The sequence below is a fragment of the Chroicocephalus ridibundus genome, chromosome Z (genome assembly GCF_963924245.1).
Source record: "Chroicocephalus ridibundus chromosome Z, bChrRid1.1, whole genome shotgun sequence".
In the NCBI taxonomy this organism is placed as follows: domain Eukaryota; kingdom Metazoa; phylum Chordata; class Aves; order Charadriiformes; family Laridae; genus Chroicocephalus; species Chroicocephalus ridibundus.
Genome location: NC_086316.1, coordinates 65,349,251 through 65,369,455, shown reverse-complemented (window position 1 = coordinate 65,369,455; position 20,205 = coordinate 65,349,251). Strand labels below are relative to the sequence as shown.

General features: G+C 34.7%; 1 protein-coding gene across 2 annotated transcripts in view; it reads right to left on the bottom strand.

The window, feature by feature from the left end:
• The window catches only part of PDE4D (phosphodiesterase 4D), a 409,683-nt gene that overhangs the window by 348,313 nt on the left and 41,165 nt on the right, over positions 1-20,205 (bottom strand). The window contains exon 1 of one of the 2 annotated variants that reach the window (XM_063319800.1): positions 10,258-10,667. The exons of the other annotated variant lie outside the window; for it this stretch is intronic. Coding sequence (XP_063175870.1) covers positions 10,258-10,526 — 269 coding nt within the window. The 5' untranslated portion in view covers positions 10,527-10,667. Of the gene's footprint in view, positions 1-10,257; positions 10,668-20,205 lie in introns of those variants that run through there. 2 annotated transcript variants of the gene reach the window in all.

Here is a 20,205-nt window from a genome sequence, read left to right as displayed (position 1 = left end):
GGACTGAAGAGGTTGTGAAAATCTGAAAGAAATTTTGGTAACATAAAAGGAGAAAATAGAATATAATTTGCAGATATGGCCACTGAGTATACTGTGAATTTCCTAAAGGAACACAGGTGGCTTAAAGGAAAAGAAATACAGAACAGCAGTAATGGCAGAACCTGCTGTTGGGTAATGATATTTATATATCATAGACAATACATGATAATATAATTATAATACATGTATAATAGAATATATTATTCATTACCAGCTGTCTGAACAGAATACACGATACTGGGATTTGTATCTCATAGCTCAGCAGAACTCCCTCCTGCGCAGCCTCCAGATGAGGCGAAACAAGGCATTCCTTGCTCTCGGCAATTACTTGGGGAACGGCGCGGGGGGTGGGAAACTCTGAAGTATTTCAAATTAAATATTTCAGGCGCAATAAGTCAGTATTTTCCAGTATTTTATTAGAATATTCCTCACAACCTCTACCCTGAAGTTCATGCTTAAAAATCTTTTCTTCTGTTGAAATGGGGGTTTTGGGAGTGTTTTTGCTTTTTTTAACACACTGAAAGATGCAGTGCAGTCTTGAACTCAGCATGCCTCATCCTTAGTGTTATTTTTTAAATTGCTAACAACAATCATATGATAGGATTTAATTTTTCTAATAGTCCATTTCCCCTCCCCCTCCTGCCCCCAATCAACATGTGTTTTAATATGGTTTCTCTTGACAAGCTATTGTTGATGAAAGGCCAAAAGCTTGGTATTGTCACAGCTGCACCATATATCACAAACTGTGACTACAGCGCCAACAACAGCTTCTCCAATACATAATGCTTCACACAGTCACCGCAGACAAATACAGTCCACCCACAAGAGAACCTCATGGAGGTCTCCAGACTGTGATTATCACAAAAAGTAAGAAAAATTTCAGTACACAATTGTTCTTAAATAATTGTTTTGTAGCTGGAGTATGTAACAGAAATTATACCCATACTTGGAGAAATACTATTCTTTGTAAGTTCCAGATATTTCTTCTGCAGTACATTATTTTTTATGTGGGGAATAGAGATCATTGTACAGTCAATTCTCAGGTCTTTTAATGAATATTTTTTGTGATCTTGATGGATTTCCACATTTAATTATGCAGTCTAAAATACGTCCCATGACAGCTTGCATTTACACAAGTATTATTCTTCTTTTTTGATTATGTAGTGTGCTACATACTATAATTGTAATTAACACCTTTGGAGAATTCAATCTCTGCATGTGAACGTGCATAATAATACATAGGTCCAAGATGTAGATGATATATTAAAATAACTTAGATTTTATTGCTTATGACTGTGTTTATGAAAGTACAGGTTTTAAAGGTTGTTACAGCTGCACAGCAAGACTGGAAATGCAATAGCTAGCTTTTCTGATTCATCATTTAATGAACCTTCCCATCCCCAAAAGAAAACAACATACTTTATCTGTGATTGCATGTCTTCTATAATGCAAAATTATATTTATGGTCATGGTCAAATAAATAAATTATTTATTTGAATATGACTGGAAAATTGTTATAATATTGAAGTGCACATCAGAAATGGTTGCTTTTCCTTTAACTTGTTTAATATGGAAATATATAACGTTCAGATAAAGCTGGAAGAATCACATAATTTATAAAATCTATTCTGGATAAAACTTATTTGCTGTCTTACTCTATTTCGGGAGGTGAAATGAATATACAGGCAGATATTCTTAAAAAAAACAGCTTGTGGAGTTTCCTTCTCTACTGCGCTCCTACTACTTGCTCTGGACCTTATTTGTCAGGTTCAGTAGATGCAGATTTACCACAGAAGCTCAATAAAACATACATAACAAAAACCCACACATATACACAAAACCCACAATTTACATGTTCAATTAATTGATGCACAATGATATTTTTTTTTAAATTATTAAGGTAATGTTATCAAGAGATAATCCTAAAGACTTATTCATACATTAAAGAACACTATGAAAGTTCATAGATATTCCAAGCTAAAGTTAGTCTGTCCCATAAAGCTAATGTATTTAATTGTACATCATTCAGTCTTAGACATTATTACACCATAAAGTATTGCAAGCTTACTTGAACAATCTATCATCCATAAAAGTCTCACTGTCAGGAGCATATCTGTGGAGTACGTGTCACAATGAGATTCTAACTGGTAAGTTCTATCTGTTATAATATTTAATGAGTACTGATAAATTTGGTACATAGAAGAACATAGAAGAGATCTGATCGCTAAGAAAAATAGAATTTAAGAGGAAAACAGGTAACAAACAAAGCATTATGAAACGACCACAAGTGTTTCTCTATAAAACAATAACCAAAATGGAGTATGTCCTTCTTGTCTTACATTTCACCCCATACATGCACAAAATTTTACGTTTTTTGCTATAATTATTCTGTACATGTTTTTTTTTTTTAAAGAACTGAATGCAGAGGAGTAGTAAAAGTAAGCTGTTGAAAATAGCAAATAGAAGATCCTGAATGTTTACTAAAAGGGGAATACGCAAAAACCCGAAAGTAAGTTCTGTGCTAACATGAAGTGTGAGCCATGTAGTGTCACGCTATCACTGATAATAGACAAAGAAGATAAGAATGCCTGCTGAATTTTGAGGGTTTAGAAAATGGAAAGTCAACTTACTATAAATTTATTAAATGTAGTATATCTCCATAGTATAAAGCAGTAAAGGTTTTACAAGATTATTCCCTAAAATTTAGTAGTAAGGGGAGAAGACAATATTACCAATATTATCTAGTGACCAAGATCAAACATTGGTTGGGCGTGAACAAAAGGACAGGTCAGGCAGTGCATCCCACCACAACAGAGTAAGCACATTCTACTGCAGACACAATCTAAGCACTAGTAACTTGCCCCAGCTAGAGACCAGTTCTAAGACTGGCCATTCTTCCTAGATCAAGACAGAAATAAGCCTTCTTCTAGCAAACATTTCACTGTATTTCTGTTTAAATCAGAGATCTGCCAGTACTCTGCTCTTTGAGTAAAACTTGTTGGTTCCAGCCAACAGCTGCTCCATATGGGACTAGCAGCTTGATAGACAGAGATGCTGAGACCCCTCTCCCACTCTTCTTTCTCACTTAAATGTTAACTTGTCTATTGTTGGAATGCACTCTTGCAAGTTTTAAGATGAGTGTCCTCCTGGACCACCAGTGGAAAAATCATGCTTGGTATTAGATGAACAGAAGTATAAAAACCCCAAAAGTTCATGAGATACAGAAGAAACATCAAAAGAGGAACAGAATAAGGAGTAATACCTACATAACCCTACATAACAAAGAAGAGTAAGCTCTTCAAGAATGTATGAAAGGAAAAGCCAGCTAGTTGCTAGATGGTGCTAAAGAAATCGTAAGAATATCTATACCTATAAGAAATATATCTATTAAGAGATATGAATTACTATGAGAAGTCAAAAAGGGAAAGAAATTTCTGAAGCTTTTATAACACATTTGAAATTTTGAGGTTATGTATATGGAACTACACTATACCTAAGAAACCCTTAATTTAAGGCCAAGGTTCAGTGGAGTCTTGAGATTCAAAACGGAGGAAAAGGCTACCATGCAATACTAATTTCAGCTTGCATAAAACATTAAAAATGTGTCAAACTGCAGAAGAAACAGACAGGATTGCACAGGCTGGGGTAAGAACAAATCATCTGTTTTGGCAAACCACAAATAAAATAGTAATATATACATGCAAAATGGAAGTGCAGATAGTAAGTTTGCAAAATGCAATCAGAGCAGCAGAGTGGAAGACTGCTTGAGTTTAACAGGTTCCCAAGATTATACACAGTAAGCTAATAAAAACATTCTACAAAAACTACTGGGAATTTCTGCAATTTCTTAAACAAAACATAAGAAAATCACCATAAAATAAAGACTTAGAATTTAGTCTTTGATTGTTCATTGATCTTTCTGAGATGGTTTTGGGTTTCCTTTTTGCCACCAGGAGCTCTGCTCTAACATGACATTGGGAAAATGCACCTTTGCCTCTTCCTTTTTCACATGGAGGTGAATTTTGTCCTCATCTGTCTCTCCTCAGGTTTGAGCTGTGTGCAACATCCCCAGCTTATTGCAAGCCACTCTGTAGACACTAGACGGAATCACATTCCCCTAGCTCATTCCCTGCCTCTGCTCCACTAACCCATGCATATGTGTGCACATCAAATACATCATACATACACAAGACAAATACACATACTGTCTTTGCAAGCCTGTTGCCTAATTATACGCAAGCATGCCCCTCTTTACGTAACAGAATTTCAGAAGAGTGTGTATGTGTATTGGGATATCGTACACCTTTGTAGTATGTGTCTCTGACAATATTGTGAATTAAATCCTTTCCTGGGAAGGATTTATGCATCCATTATCAATATCTTTACATTATATGTTGAGAGGATCACATACTATTCCAGAAAAGGAGTAAGGTAACGTGTTCTAAAAAGTCTGAAAACCAATCGAGGAGAGTCCTCTGTAATATACCAGTTGTTACCTTGCCTAAAACCTTATGTAATATTTGGTCAGCTGATTTATAAAGTGTGAATAAAACCTAGGTGAGAAAAAGCAAGGAAACAGTAAAAAATCAGATGTTTTCTTAATTGAACAGAAACAAATAAGGTCACATATGCAAATATGCAACTTCATCTTACTCAAGATAAAACTACATTTTATTTTAATAGTTCCAAAAGCATGTTATTATTAATTAAATTTTATTGCATCTGTAACCTGATTAAACACTGCCTTTAATCTTGTGAGTACATGCAACTAATATGCTGCAATCTTTTTTTTTTTTAATATTCTTCCATAGCAGTTAAATTATTTTCCATGGAAGTTTGAACTACTCTGCACAACTCTCTAGAACATTTCAGCTGTTAGTACAGAGTACACATACAGAGAGGCTATGAATCCTACCCTTCCCTAGTGTTCTTTGCGTAGTTATCATCCTCCTCTGCTTTGATGAATCTTTCCTTTGAGATGCTTTTCATACACCAAATTGTCATTACTTTAGTTCCCTGAAAAGCACTGAGTAGTGAAGGAGAGGAAAACACAGATAGGCTTAAAAATCTTCGAAGAAAATATATCTTGAAAATTGGAAGAAAACTGTAGTAAGAAAAAGTCTATAGTTTCAATTTGGTATAGCTTCAGTATAGTTTAGTAGTTCCAGCATAAATACACTGAATCAGGCAGCATAAGACCACATCAAGTTAAATATGTTGCTCTTCTGCAATCAAGCTATAACTAAGGCTTGAGGTTTTGTTGTTTTTTGCAATTAAGGCTGAAAGCGCATGAAAAGATATTGTGCAATAAAAATAAACAAAGACCTGAGTTTATCAGTACCCTTATGTCAGTTACATTCCTGAAACTTAAAATGGCACACCTTACACATATCTATCTAAACTATTTCTAAGGCATCTACCGTTTTCATATCTGAATGCCAAAGTCAATGTAAAACTATTTACTATGGGTGGAGACAAAGGCTGGCTGAATTCAGGTGAAAGTACTCTATATAACTGGGCACGTACTTGTATTCTTACAGTCAGTAATCACATTAAATGGTTAGCTTTGGGGGTGTATGTTTAAAAAAAAAAAAAAGTCTAAAGAGAAAAACCATAAAAACCTTGAACATCAAAAAATACTAAATGAACGCCAGAAGAGCTGGAGAGGGGACAGATGTCAAAGTGGAAGACTGACAATGGACCCATGAATAACAAACCCACTTAATAATTTTTAAAATGTCATATATCACTATTTGCTGTATCTGAACACATACAAATAAATCACAAAGCCAGCAAAAATTCTGTCCAAACTTATATACAACAGAGAAAAAGCAACTGTTTGAACTTTTTGTGTCACTGAGAAGTACTAAGGCAGCAAATAATAAAGGCCAAAAAACTCAAAGATGTTCATCCCATGACTTTATACTTCCAATTAAATAAATACAATTTAGTTGCTGTGTTGCACTGACCTTACTATCCTGCCAAGTATTTAGGCTTCTTGCTTCTCCTCCCTTCCCTACAGAAAGGATTTTTTCATGGAAAATAAAGGAAAGCTGACTTCTCACATGAGTTAACTAAAGCTGTATGATTTAAAGTATCTAAACATCCTTACACAGACGTCTCGACATATCTCACCCACGCTGGCTGTTCACACAGATGGGGAACAAACAGTCTCCTTCCCTGTAACTGAAGGCCGCCTCTCCTCACAAATCCCAGCACGTATGATCCCATCCCAGTCATCTCTCCTGCCAAACTGCACTGAGGTTACAGGCAGCTTAGAAAAGGCATAGGAAGAGCCAACCAAGACAATCCAGAAACTGAATTTGTCAAGCACATACCAGAGGACTTAATTTATCTTGTCTGTGTTTGGTTGCAATATGTGCTGCCGCGTCACTATATCAACCAGATCTTAAAGCATTATGATTACTTTTACAGTAATACAGTATAATGCGGATTTCTGAGGAATTTGAATTGGTTTTGGCTAGAGTATGTTTAAATTCCTGGCCATGAAGCTTTGTTTCTTTTCAGTTGCTATGGCTGTTTCCTATAGATTGCAGGCTGATGAGGTCTGTAGACTGAGAGGGACCCAGGCTAAAAGTAAAAGATAACTTAACTAGCTTTAGTTTCACAGTTACGGACCAGACTAGCTGTAACACTCTTTGAAGCTATAAGTTATTCCGAAATTTCTCCAACAAAAATGAAGACCCCACGCACCTCTACCACATAAAACCTTCTTTTCAACTCACTCAATGCTGTATTTTTTCCTGTCTAAAATCCTGCAATTATTTATCTTTCAAGCATTAGAATGAATTCAGAGTTACAGCTGGGGAAGGATAAAGAAGAAAAGAAAGGACAGAAAGACTCATAAAATGTCTGAGGTTAACGGCTAGAGACGAACTGTGAGTTGAAAGAAATATTGGCAAATTTTCCATTACACTCTTGTAAGCAAAATCAAGTTACGTAACCACATTTCCAAACACAGTGCATGGAAACCTCCTATTAAAAACAAATGAAAAAAAATAGCCTATTAAGTCATGCCATCCTGAACACAACTGATAGAGAGAACAGATGTAAACAAATGGTTCCATGAGTTTCTTAAGCACTCCCTAGTAAATGCCCCAGTTTGTGTACAATTTTTATACAAGACATGGTTTTCAGAAGACAGTGGTCAAACTTTTCGAGAAAGAACCACCACAGAGCTTCTTAAAGAGGTCTTAAAGGCTTACATATGTACATCACCTTTTTTAATCACAGGTTGTTACATGCCTTTTACATAATATACCATTGCCCCACTGTGTAAATGAACATGTATGTGAACATTACATCCTATGATTCTATACCTCATCACATAACAAAAAAAATGGAGGCATTTTGACAGTTCACAACCAGGGCATTTGTGCACAATTCGTGCCATATGACTAAAACTGATAACTCAATTATTCATGTAAAAGTGTAATAGCCACATGATAAAGAAAATGCATTTTAGTGTCAACAGTTCTACATCCCAGACCATTACAGGGGGAGAGGTATGGGCCTTATGAAAGAAAGCAGGAAGAACTGGGTTGCCAGAAAAATTCATCAATCTGTCGCCCACTTCTTGACCGTATCTGAATGCCATTTCAGAGCCTGGAAATCAGGGAGTTAGGTACAATCTAAATGAGTTGTTCTGGTGCACTGGATTTGTGTTTGTCATCACTGCAGCACATAGCAATATCTTTAGTGTTATACGTTTGGGTCTCATGCTACCTATATGCCTAAACTTCTAATCATCAGAAAAACATAAGAAAATACTAATGTTGCAAGCCTAGGGGTATTTGGCAAAGTTGGAATGGCCTTTCAACTTTTAAGTGGCTTGAATAAGATCATGTTATTAAAATTTTTAATGCCTGCGTGAATGATGAACTAAACAAGAAAGATGCATACACAAATTCAGTGACTACTCTTAAAGTAAAAACCAGATTAAATTAGAAATACAAGAAAATTAAAGCAATTACATGTCATAACTAAAGTGGAACAAATGATATGCACTAAAACCAGAATGGATCCTCCATAGTACAGCATTTTGGAGTAAGCTTACAACTACTCTATTTTCAAAAGCACTTTTTTTTCCATGAGCTGTCTAAAATGTATTATATGGATATGGACTCAAAACCACTATACTGCCAAAAGCATCTAGAAACATGTCTATCACAGAGCATATCAGTTTTCTAAATAGGTGACCAAGTGAAGACGTATCAGTAACTAAAGACTTGATGAGATTTGGAAACAACTAAATTTTGTAAACACTCAGTAGTGCTTCTGCTTCCCTTCATACACCTGTGAGTCTGGTCACATCTATTATTATTATGTAAGATTCGTGGGTTTTCTCCTCCATCTTCACTTCAGAAATACTATTCTTCTTTGTAGGTTCTCAGGTAATTTATTGTAACTCTCTGCTTGGCTCTCTACTTCTTTACTTGCTGAAAAATAAAAGTGCTGTTAAAATGAGCCAGTCTTACAAATAATTTAGAAATAACTATGAATGGTTCAACAACATATCTTGCAGTACTAGTATTTCACATATTTGTGAAAAACCCAAGCATTTCCTACACTCCACATAATGCTAAAAAAGGCACTCTACCCAAACTGAAAACTTTCTGAAGTTCACTAGAGGAAGTGCGTTTAAACAAAATTCCACTTTTTAATACTATGACAGCCTTTGCCCTTTCAGGTTGCCCAAACCTGTTTGGTCACTTTGTCCCTTTTAATACCCTTCCTTTCTCTGTCATCTTAAGCTGTCTACAATAACTGTCATAACACATAGATAATCACACATGGTAGTTTCAATCTCTAAACTTTCACAAATTCTTATTTATTTTCATCTTACAACGTAAAACAGCTCTGCCTGGATTATTCTTTTTTAACCTTGCATGTTCTTATGTATTGACTCTTTTATAAATTAGTTGATGCAGACCAGAAGTTAAAAATCCTTAATGTTGTTGTCATTTATACATAACTGTTAAAGGAATATGAAATATCCTAATTTCAATGGTTTCCTATGTTACACATGCAATTTTTGACCGGGTAGACTGGTTTCAAAAAAAACACTCTTTAAGTATAAAGGCACACATGTTTTTCCTCATCCTTTTGAAGGGTAAAAATATTATTTTATCAAAGAAGTATTTTAGCTACAAAAATACATAGTAAAGATTTAGGCACACATGTATACAATGTGCAATGCACATACCAGTCACATAGCTATGGTGTAAATATAATTTCAGACAAATTAAGATAAATTTGAATAGCATATCCATTTGCTGCTTAGAAAACATGACTTATTTTCTTTGCATGTATTTCATTGCCCTTCTTTCTATATATTACATTTTTATTTGAAAAATAATGGGGGGGGGGGGAAATCTCACAAGAAAAAACAGAACACATCAATATCTCAGGACCATCAAAGCAAACAGGAATGTATTACTGAGTTACAATAATCTCATATATAACATTTTAAAAAAGAATAAATTAAGTAATGAAATCATGCTGCTGTTTCACAGAAGATGGATGCAACAAATTTAACGTCTTTTATAGATCTGATCACAAACACATGTCTAAGAAATGATGGAGTTACAAAGAAAGTATACTAGTTAATCATTTAACAAGGGCTTCTCTTTCCATCTTTCCTTTGTTTACTCTAGCAACTGCCTTGATGAAAATCACTGTTTCATACACAGTATCTATTCCCACTATTCTTCTCTGTCATGTCCTTCTTAATTTGAGCGCTGTTAAAAGATAAACAAACTTATGCTACTCTGTTTAGGTGAGAAGTGGTTATAAATTGCCAATAAATAAATAAAATAAAATGAAACATATTTAAAAGATACATTAAAGAAAAAAATTGCCTACTCACTCTGGCCTGAACAGCACAGAATTAGATAAGTACTCTTCCTTCTTAAGACTACAGTTTTTATTTCTGGGGGAGGGGAAGAAAGGAATTATTACCTAAGAAAACAGAGGAAATAAAGTAGCTTTTGTGCAAGCAAATATATGTTTTCTTACCTTATATAAATTACTATTTTAAGCTTCATGTCTGAAATTAACTTGAGTCACGAGTTAGAACTATCTCTTTCAGAGGGATTCATGCAGAGATTGACCCAACAAATATAACCACTGATATCAAGGCGATAAATGCTCCACAAAAAAAAGTTAATCTGACATTTCATGACAACCCATTCTTACCAGGTATGTGCCACAGTGAAACGCCGCTGTTTCGGTATGTTGCTACTTAAAAGCATCCTGCGCAAAAGCCTTGGAGAGTTTCGAGGAGAAATAACTGGAGAGAGACGGGGAGAAGCAGATGAAGATTTCCTAGGTGTCCTGGACTTTTCATGTTGCAACAGGTTTTCCCTCAGGGTCTTCACAAGGTCTTCATTTAACCATGGATTTTGACAATGTGTATTATCCACTTCAGGAACAGCCAAAGTGTCCGGACTTGTCTGCTGAGCCATGTTTCCCAAGTAAGTTTGTTATTAAGGTCTAATACAATCAAATATTGGCTTAACTGCTTAAAATATTTCCTTTCTAAATCAGTTCCCAAGAACTGTGCAGAGCTTCAACTCCAGTTCAGCTTATTCTGTTTTCAACATGGTGTCGCCTGCCCTCAGCGTCTCTGTATAGATAATGATCTACAAAGAAAAAAGCAAGCTAACTCCTCCACAGAAACCTATTAAACATTACCACTCCCCTCACAGCCCTGCTGCCAAAGATCACTTATTAGCTATCATAGCAAGCGAGCACGGGAGGAAGAAACTGCTTTAGCACAGCCTTTGTTGGAGCTGTAAAGCTGCCTGTTAAACTATTGGAACTAACGTGCTGCAGCTGCTTGAATGACTTCTGGTTATGTACATACAAAGTGCTGGAGGAGGGCTTAAACATAAGATGCATGCTCATTTTGTTTGGTTATTCTTTCTGTTTGCTTACTCCTGAACCTTCAAGAAGGCTGAAAGGAAGGGGGACTGCTGAATAACCTCTTCTGTTTTTTCCAGGATCTACAGTATTTATCTTTGTAGTCCCCATTTACAAAGCAAGATTACAAACTTTTACCTCTTAAGCTAACTAGCAAATACTAAAATCAAATAATACAAATGCCTTAGTCCCTCCCCTGTCAGTTTATCACAATCACTTTTCAAATGCAATTAGGAAATGCTAATACTTGCTACCTTACATTTTCCAGAAAAACAAAACAAACATTTTAAGATCTGCACACAAACTAAAATCAGACCATGTCAGCTACTAATATCTGCTTAATGAGATGTTCTTAATTCAGTATATCATCATGTCATGACCACTACGTGAACTAAGGAAGTGCCTTTTTTCTAGTCACAGCTGGTGGGGATATAAACTATCGAAAGATACTAAAAAAGAACTTCCAAAACATGAAAAGGCAAAAGTACTTGCATTTATTTGGTCAATACATATTGCTATGCAAACAAGATATTTGTGCAGTTATGATCCAATAAAACCTTTGCCAATCCACCCCAAGATTTATTTTTCCCATTTTTAATTAAAATAACTCACTTCCTCTATTCTGAAAGACAAAATTTTTTTAAATGTGTTCAAGTTTATTCATAACTCACTGATAGCGGACAAAGACCTGTAATAACTGGTGGTAGATAAATATGTCCTTAAGCTTGGTACAGTAATTTTTACAGAAACAACAACAACAATCTTTTCAGTTATAACCATACTTCCTGTTCATCCTACAGGAAGAAATCATCACCATTTTGTGAGAGATTTCATTTTAATGTCAGAACATTGCTTACATATAATTTTTATCAGTGCAATATATTTTTCCTCTTTTACTTTGTCTTACAATCCAGCTTTCCTTTGTGAATAATAATTTGCTTTTGAAGCACACACAGTGTCCAGGATTTCAATGGGGTGAAGGGTGTTTGACCACCATTACATGACCAGGTGTGAAAGGCAAATACTGTTTTCTGTCTTATGGTAAAATCATAAATCCTGCAAAAGTGGTCTACTGTCACAATGGAGAGCAATCACCTTTGTTCTTAGCACTGAAGCCACCATTCCCGATGAGGATTATGAAGAGAACATCACGATGCGAACAGAAGTAGAGCAAAACAGCAACTGAAAGGTCAACTTACATTAAGAATGACATTGCTATCAGGTGTCAGCCCCATTATGTAGACAAGTTTAACTGTACTGCGTCATATGTGAAATTTGATAACAATGTATTTACAAACTTAACTCAATATTGAACAGCACCACAGAATACAGAAATCACTATGCATTATGTTTTTGTGTATTTTTCTAAAAATGTATAGAAGATTTAATCACTATATGAAAACTAACACTGACCAAATACAGAATATAGCTGAGATATTATTAAAACTGCAAAAACAAAATTTTAAACCATGTTTTATTGAAAACAAAATTTTAACTGGAAATGAAGTGATAATCCATAGATAGGAAAAGAATTGGATTAAATCATAACACGTAATTAACACAATAACTGCTTCCACTCCTTTTCAACTGGAAGAGTACTAGTGGTACTAGAGAACAGTACACAGCACTAGTCCTCAACAAGCAGGAGAAAAAAAAGCTAATATAGGAAAATGGTTATTTTACATCTATGAAGAACAAACATATCATCTCTCTATTAGTCTGTTATTCTTCCTTATTTATTAAAAAACAGTAGCAATTCCATATGAGTCCAATCATATTTTCCTCCGAACAATAACGTCTGTATAATGAGAGCTATGTTCCTTTATGCTATGAAATACCGCCACCTGACGTCTGTTACAAAGCATGGTCTTCAGATAGCTGCAGTGGCTTTATGAAACTAAACAAAACGACCCGTTGGCGATCGATGAATCAATGACGTCAATAAGACCATTAAAATTTATTACAGTGTGCCTGGGATCATGCTTTAAGTTGCACTATGTTACAGAGATAATTATAGAAGAGGAAAGTATTAGTCCACAGATGAGCAGTTTTATTAGCCTTGTTCTTAAAAATATTATAACTAAGTCAACAAGGACCATTAGCTTGACATCCTACATTACAGGTATTGAGTGGGTTTGCCACATATTCAAAGAGGTAATATGTAATGTGTATAGAACAGCAGAATAAAGCCTTTTAAGAGGAAAAGTGAACTCAGTCATTATAAAGTGCCACCGTTTGCATGAATAGCTAACTAAAATGCTTTTTCCTTACTTGGTTAATGGGTTAAATTTCTGAATGTAGATGTTCCGTTCCCCTAGATAGATATCTTATTTTGACATATGCCTCTTCCTTCTCAAAAAAAAAAAAAAAAAAAAAAAAAAAAAAAGGTAGTCTGGGAGAGTACTAAGTAAGATCTTCCTATGCACAGAGCCACAGAACATTAATTGTGGTTACTATAAGCAGTCTCACAACACAAATGATCTAAGAACCTGTTGAGCTAATCTATGTAGTGCCTAGCATGTATATGAAGTTAAATCTATGTAGTGCCTAGCATGTATATGAAGTCAGCCTTTGGACTGACTTCATTATAGATTAGAATCATGAACAGCCTTCACTGTAATAAAAAGCAGAGGTCTAATTTATAGCAATATTAAATAACCACTATCTGAGTTAGACAAAATGATTACCTTGCAGTCAGGACTGGGGAGAAGACAAGGCAGAAAAAGCGCAGTGCCATGAGGTAGCCTACCCACGTGCTAGAATAAAGCCTTGAAAGAAAATCATTCCTTAAGGAAAAATTATCGTTTCCATTTTAATGTTTCTAGCTATACATTAAAATAAGATAGCAAAGTACAGTAATATTTTTTTTCTATAAAGAGTCTAATTAATTAAGGAACAGTCCTACTTGACTGTGTTTTAATAAAGACGTATCTAATTTTCCCATTTTCCTACAAAGATCACCACAATTATTATTAAAACTGGAAAAAATTGTTAGCCACTCCTTTGAAAAACTCCTTCAGGTAAAAACCACAGTCTGTGTTTTTCACACATGTTAAGAAAGCATAGGGTACAATTCCAAAAATTGCTGTAGGATTTTTAATCAGGATTACAAAAAAAGTATTTTTAAATATTTTTTTCTGATGAGTTAATTTTCTGGGCTCTTCTCCAGTCCTACTAGAGAAATAAGATCACTGACAGTGGTCTGTGAAATTCCACCAAAAAAAAATATTTATTGCTTCTTTCAAAATAAGAACATTTGAGAACTAATACATATCCCATTTTCAAAAAGTAATACTGATAGTGCTTTAAGCATGTTCATGTTGTATGTCCTAAGGGCGTTTGATTCATTTTCTGATTTAATGTTCTAATTTAAGGCACTCACAGTTAAACCTAATTTTGCAGGTTTTGCTTAGTCACAGCTGCACAGGTAAAAGTTATATCAAGAACAGATTTAATTCTGCCTGCTGTACATTTAACTAAATCATCTTAAGGCTCAGGACAAAAGCAGAGAACTAGAATCTCATAACAGAAATTCAGCACTAAAAAAATCTAGAAGTGGCAGTAGCTTTTATTCTCTTTCCCTTAAAGATATCCCTTAAAGATACTAAAAAATGAAAGTCAAGCATTCAATTCTTGTACTTTTCATAAACTTTCTTATGAAATATGTTCCTTATGATAAACGTGCTTAAATATTACAAGCTTAAAGTGCTCACATTGCTGTTAATCATGAAGACTAGGAAGAACTACAGCATACAGAAGAGAATAAGCTAATAGGTTCTGCAGGTAATAAACGCAAAATTAAACACGTATTTGATCTCACATAAAAGATACTAAAGGATTTAAAAGTAATTTCTGTGTTACAACTACTTGAACACAGTATGATAAAGTTACTTTAATATTATAATTATTAATCAACATATAAAATATATTATGTGATTTTCTTAGAGCATAAATGCAGTCGCTCACAAGGAGCAAAAGAACTCTTTCACACAAAATATGAAAAGTTATTAAAATATCTTACTTGGGAGAAAGTAGAGAATTCCAGACACATAGGAATGTAAGTGAAAAAACAACCCTCCAACGTGTTGCTTCTTTGAAAGCAAGCAGATAGGTATCACAGGATCATAGAAGAATTCAGGTTGGTAATGACCTCAGGTGATCAAGTCCACTCTCCTGCGCAAAGCAGGACCAGCTGTAAGGTCAGACCACGCTGAGGCACTAGAGCACCTGAGAATGGTGCAGAAGAAGTAGAGAGAAGAGAAGATAAAGTCAGGTTGTTGTGAAGAATGGGTGCCATACCACGGTTTCATTTCCTGAAGCAAATAACAGAATACTGAAGCTATGGTGTGATTGAGGAGAATTCTAATTCTACATAAGGCAGAAAATAAGAATCTTGGATGATACTATGATTCTTATTTGGAAAGAGAGGTTAATGCATAAATTGAGGAGCATAGCAGTCAAGGAAGAAAAAAAGCATAAAAGAAGAAATTAATAGGTGATAGGAAGTCTTAATAAAATGTTAAGTACCAGCAAAGTTCACAGTATCATTTTAATACCTGCCAATTGCCACATTCTCAAAAAGCTGATATGATAGTTATGGATTTGCCAAGTGCAGGGTAGTGCTTATTTTCCTAGCAGTTACATGCGCTGCTGGGAGACCACAGGTAGCATGGAGCTGCAGTAGGTGACTCAAAGAGGATTGGTTGCACTTAGCATAGAAATGGCAGGCATCCTCTGACAGATAAAACTCTGTAACACACAAAGGTATGGAAAACACATGCAATTCTAAATATTCCAAGGAAATTGAAGGCTGCTGAGTTTACTCTGTGTATTTGATAGAAGTCAATTTTCAATAATATCCTAATAGAACAATGGTACCTAACATGGCATTGAAAGACTGAATCAGGTCAACTTTCTAAATAATAGTCAGACAGACATACATTTAGAAGTGTATCTTCAGAAGGAGAACAGAATAAACAGCTTGTGGTACACCCAAAATTGGGTACGATATGTTTACCACCATTAACAAAACACTTGCTGTCACTTAAAATTTTAGAGCACTTCTAACTTAGAGAAGTTCCTAATAAAAACTGTTTTCATAATATCAGCTCAGATTCACCTTGCAATTCAATAAAGTGTGTTGTATTTAGTCAGTCATTTCTTTTCTTATAGATTTCGGAGTGTCTGGAAGTATTGTCACAATTCTACAAAAATAAAGTACTGTTTAGTTGCTGATTCCCCCGAATGAGCTGCTGGATTTTTTGCATGGCAGAAACAAGAGAGATAAGAGAACACTGGGTATGTGATAATAAAGGAAAACAAGTAGATACAACAGCTACATATTACAGTATGTCCAGGGTCCATTCTAAGAAAAAAGAGGAAGATTTTGCAATCCATCCACAAGGGCTTCAGCAGTATTTTATGAAAATGTCAGAGAAAACACTCAGTCTTATCCTTTCAAAATAATTGGCCAAATAGAATACAGACTCAGAACTTCTAAAAAACCTCCAAACTTAAAACAGGACAGTACAATGTGTTTCTGAAGAATTAATTGAAAATAGAGATTCTCCAAAATCTTTGCAAGGTTCTACAGTTCTTTCTACAATTCATGTTGCTGCAGGAATGAACTAGGGATATTTTCAGCATAGTTTGTTTCTGGAATAAAATGCTATAAATCAAGTGCTGTTGGGGCCATCTACTGTTGTCCTGTAAATAGCATAGTAAATGGTCTGTCACAGACCTCCAGTTTAAAAACACACATTGCCATACATGCACACAAGAAAACAAAACAACTGAAGTGGGGGAAGCGGTCATCTCAAGAGCAGTTTACTTAGCATTTTGTTATAAATGAAATCACTATGTCAACACTGCATAGGATAGCCTGGAGATTTCCTTCTAACAAGATTAGATGTTCCTTAATTTAAAGAAAAGGATTAAGAGCTTCCATTAGAAAGGACTGCCAACACAATCCCGTTTGACTACACAAAGAAAGCTATCAACACTTGAAAATAAAATGCCTTTAGTACACCAATCCTTGGAAAAAAGGCCCCAGCCAGTGTGACAATTTAGAATATCTAAAAGATACTTCATAAATATAAAAGCACCATTTCTTTAAAAAGATTGTATTTGGTGTGGCGAGAAGCTTGGCTTGACAGGAAAAGATAGACAGATGTATCATTCCCCACGCATATATGTTAACATAGAAGTAAACGACCTCATATGACAAATAAGAATAAACAGATTAGCAATAACTGCAATTTCTAAACAATTGTGTAAGAAAACATTTCCTGGGGTAAGATTAAGGGAAATGAATGTACTTCTACACAATTACATCAAAGTACAGACAGGAGCATAAGCCAGAATTCTTGCCACTGCAACACATAAAGATATCTGTTAACTATTAGTTAATTGCAATTGAAAGACATGGCCCACAGGAGCAGAAGACAATTATGATGATAAATTGCTTCGCAGAGCAGTCCTGAGGAGAGAGGAAAGGAGAAGGCAGTGGAGAGGACAGGTCTCAGAATGAACTGGCTGAGCCTCACCTCCCCAGTCTGTATTTAATATGGATATAGGTTTGATTAAAAAGTATAGCAGATAGGCAAGTCGTGGTTCTAATCTTAGATTTCTTAGGGTTAGACCTGTGACAGGTACTGTTAGAGCTTTTGGAAAATCAATTTGATGAGACCATAATTTTGCCGGCTGATCTCAGTGAGTGCATGATAGTTTTGTAACACCCTAAGAACTATAAAGTATCACAAGTACTTGGCAAAAAGCATATCGACATTCCAGATTCCCAAACTTCAGTGTTTATTTATGAAGCTAGCAGGAGCAATAGCTTTTACCAAAGTAGACTTAACCCAGGCCCTCAAAGCATGGTGGTTAAGCCAGAGTATAATGTACAAATAAACAAGTACATTTTTGAGAGGTCAGACACATGCACAGAAAGCTTACTCAATAAGGAATCTAGACCATCTGTTACATTTCATGTAATCTGCTATTTTGACCATGCATTAAAAGCTGGGAGGAATTCAAAGAAACATTTATCAAATTGAGAGAGGTTAGAAAATAAAAAAATTAAGTGTAAAGTAAGGTTGCCTAACTAATTCATTGTCTGGAGATGAGCTACTACTTTACAGCAAAAAATAAGTGCATTAAAAGAGAAATTATAACTACTGAAAAAGCTTTAATACCACAGGATGCTTCAGAGTTTGGAGATTTCTGCTTAGACTGTTAAACTTCTGAAAGGTTCAATTCCAGCTTGTTATTATAAATTGTTTTTTCAAACTTTCAAGTTACTATAATTTTGAGTACATAATGAAAATATACCTTTTAAGAAATCCATTTATACAATTCACTTAGAGTCACTTCCTTTTCTATAGGTGTTAAAGTGGTCACTTTACATATCTGTAAGAACTGGAATTTAAAAAACATGAAGGATTTGCTTCTACAATGTTATTAAGAATTGAGAGAGTGTATTTGCAGTCAGGGAACTTTGAACAAATTCGATGGAAAAAATTTCCTTCCCTGCATGGAAAAGCTTGGGATTGCAATACTATGAAGACACCACACTTTTCCTTTTATAAAAAGCTCCCCAGAAAGTATGATTTTCATAAAGCTTTCTGAAATTAGCAGTAGGTATTTGTGTATTTGCCTGTTTTATAGAGTGTTTCTCTCCATCTTAAGAAGTAGGACTTAAATGGTTTCAGGCAACCTTTTGTGGATATAAATGGAAATTTAATTCTATCCTACAGAATTCTACCTTGTAGTCTTAAATGCACTTACCTTCTCCTCAATGTACAGAAAAAAAGACCTTCAAAATTCCTTTTGGATGCATATGGCTTATAAACTTTTTTTTTATAATGAGATCTGGTTTTGTATAAGCAATTTTATTCATCCTAATATTTGCCCATATCTATAGAGAAGTTTTCCTCTAACATTTGCCAGGAAGAAACTAGAAATCAGAAACTAGAGTGCAGTGCACAGCAGAAGAAGGTAATATATAACTAATGCCTTTAAAGAAAACAGTATCAAAGTTGGTGGATTTTTTTTAGTGCATCTAACTAGAGACATCCCAAGTAATTTATTGAAGTACATCATATGCCATATATAATTACAGAGGAATAAAAACATGATTAATTATGAAAGTGAAGCATGACTGCTCTCAGATACTCCAAAGTACTGCAACAGCATTTATATAAGAGGGTTATATATAGTCTATCAGGTAAAGAAAATTAATATATTTACAATATAAAGCAAATATAATTATCAGACCTTTAAAATCACCTTTTAGACTGCCCAAAACTACTACTATAGAGAGGTTTTGTGTCTGAGCCTCTGTCCACTGACTTCAAATGGGAAGAGGAATAATCTCTAGAAGTAGGATAATGAAATATTCTAGTATATAGAAATATTTTAGTATATAGAAATATTCTAGTATATAGAAATAGAAATAGGATAAAGAAATTATCAGTCCTCTGTCACCCTCTACAGGAAAAATCCTAAACCAGAAGCAGTTCTTACCTAATACAGAATTATACCTCTGTGCCACCACTTCATCACTGGTTTCAGGGACATTTCTGTTTTCAGAGAAGTTAATGTTTCAAACATTCTTGTTGGATATAACTATAATGAAAATGTTCCTTTTCTTTGTTTATGAAGCTGAGGGAAAGAAAAATCATCAGATGTTTATAGAACGTTAAGCATTTGTATTACATTAACACCCCCTGGATTAGTGACTGAAACCAAACCAAACTAACTTGACGAAAAATTATGTGAAACATTTGAGTTGCAGTTGCAGAATCCAGAATTCTAGCTTAAACTATCCTTTCTGTGTTTAGACAGGATATTTTGCATTTAGTGTTAACAAAGAACACATACAAGATCTCACTTAAAATAACATTTACCAGCAAGAGGAAAAGGAACTAAGCATTCAGAGGGATTTTTATGCATTTGAATGTAAAGCATGAAACCCATTAAATGAAAGAGATAAATCAAAGGCCAACACATGAAACAGCTTAGTATTTTTTCCATTTTATAATTCTGCTATTTGTTGCTCTTTTTCACAATGTTTGGGTTTATTATTAGATTTGAGATAATTAGATAATGTCCTAATATCAACGTTAAGAATAAATATTGAGTCTATTTATATCTTAGCTCTAAAAGCAGAGGCAAAAAACACAAACTAAAAAAGAGGTAAATTCTTCCTGAGGATATATTCTT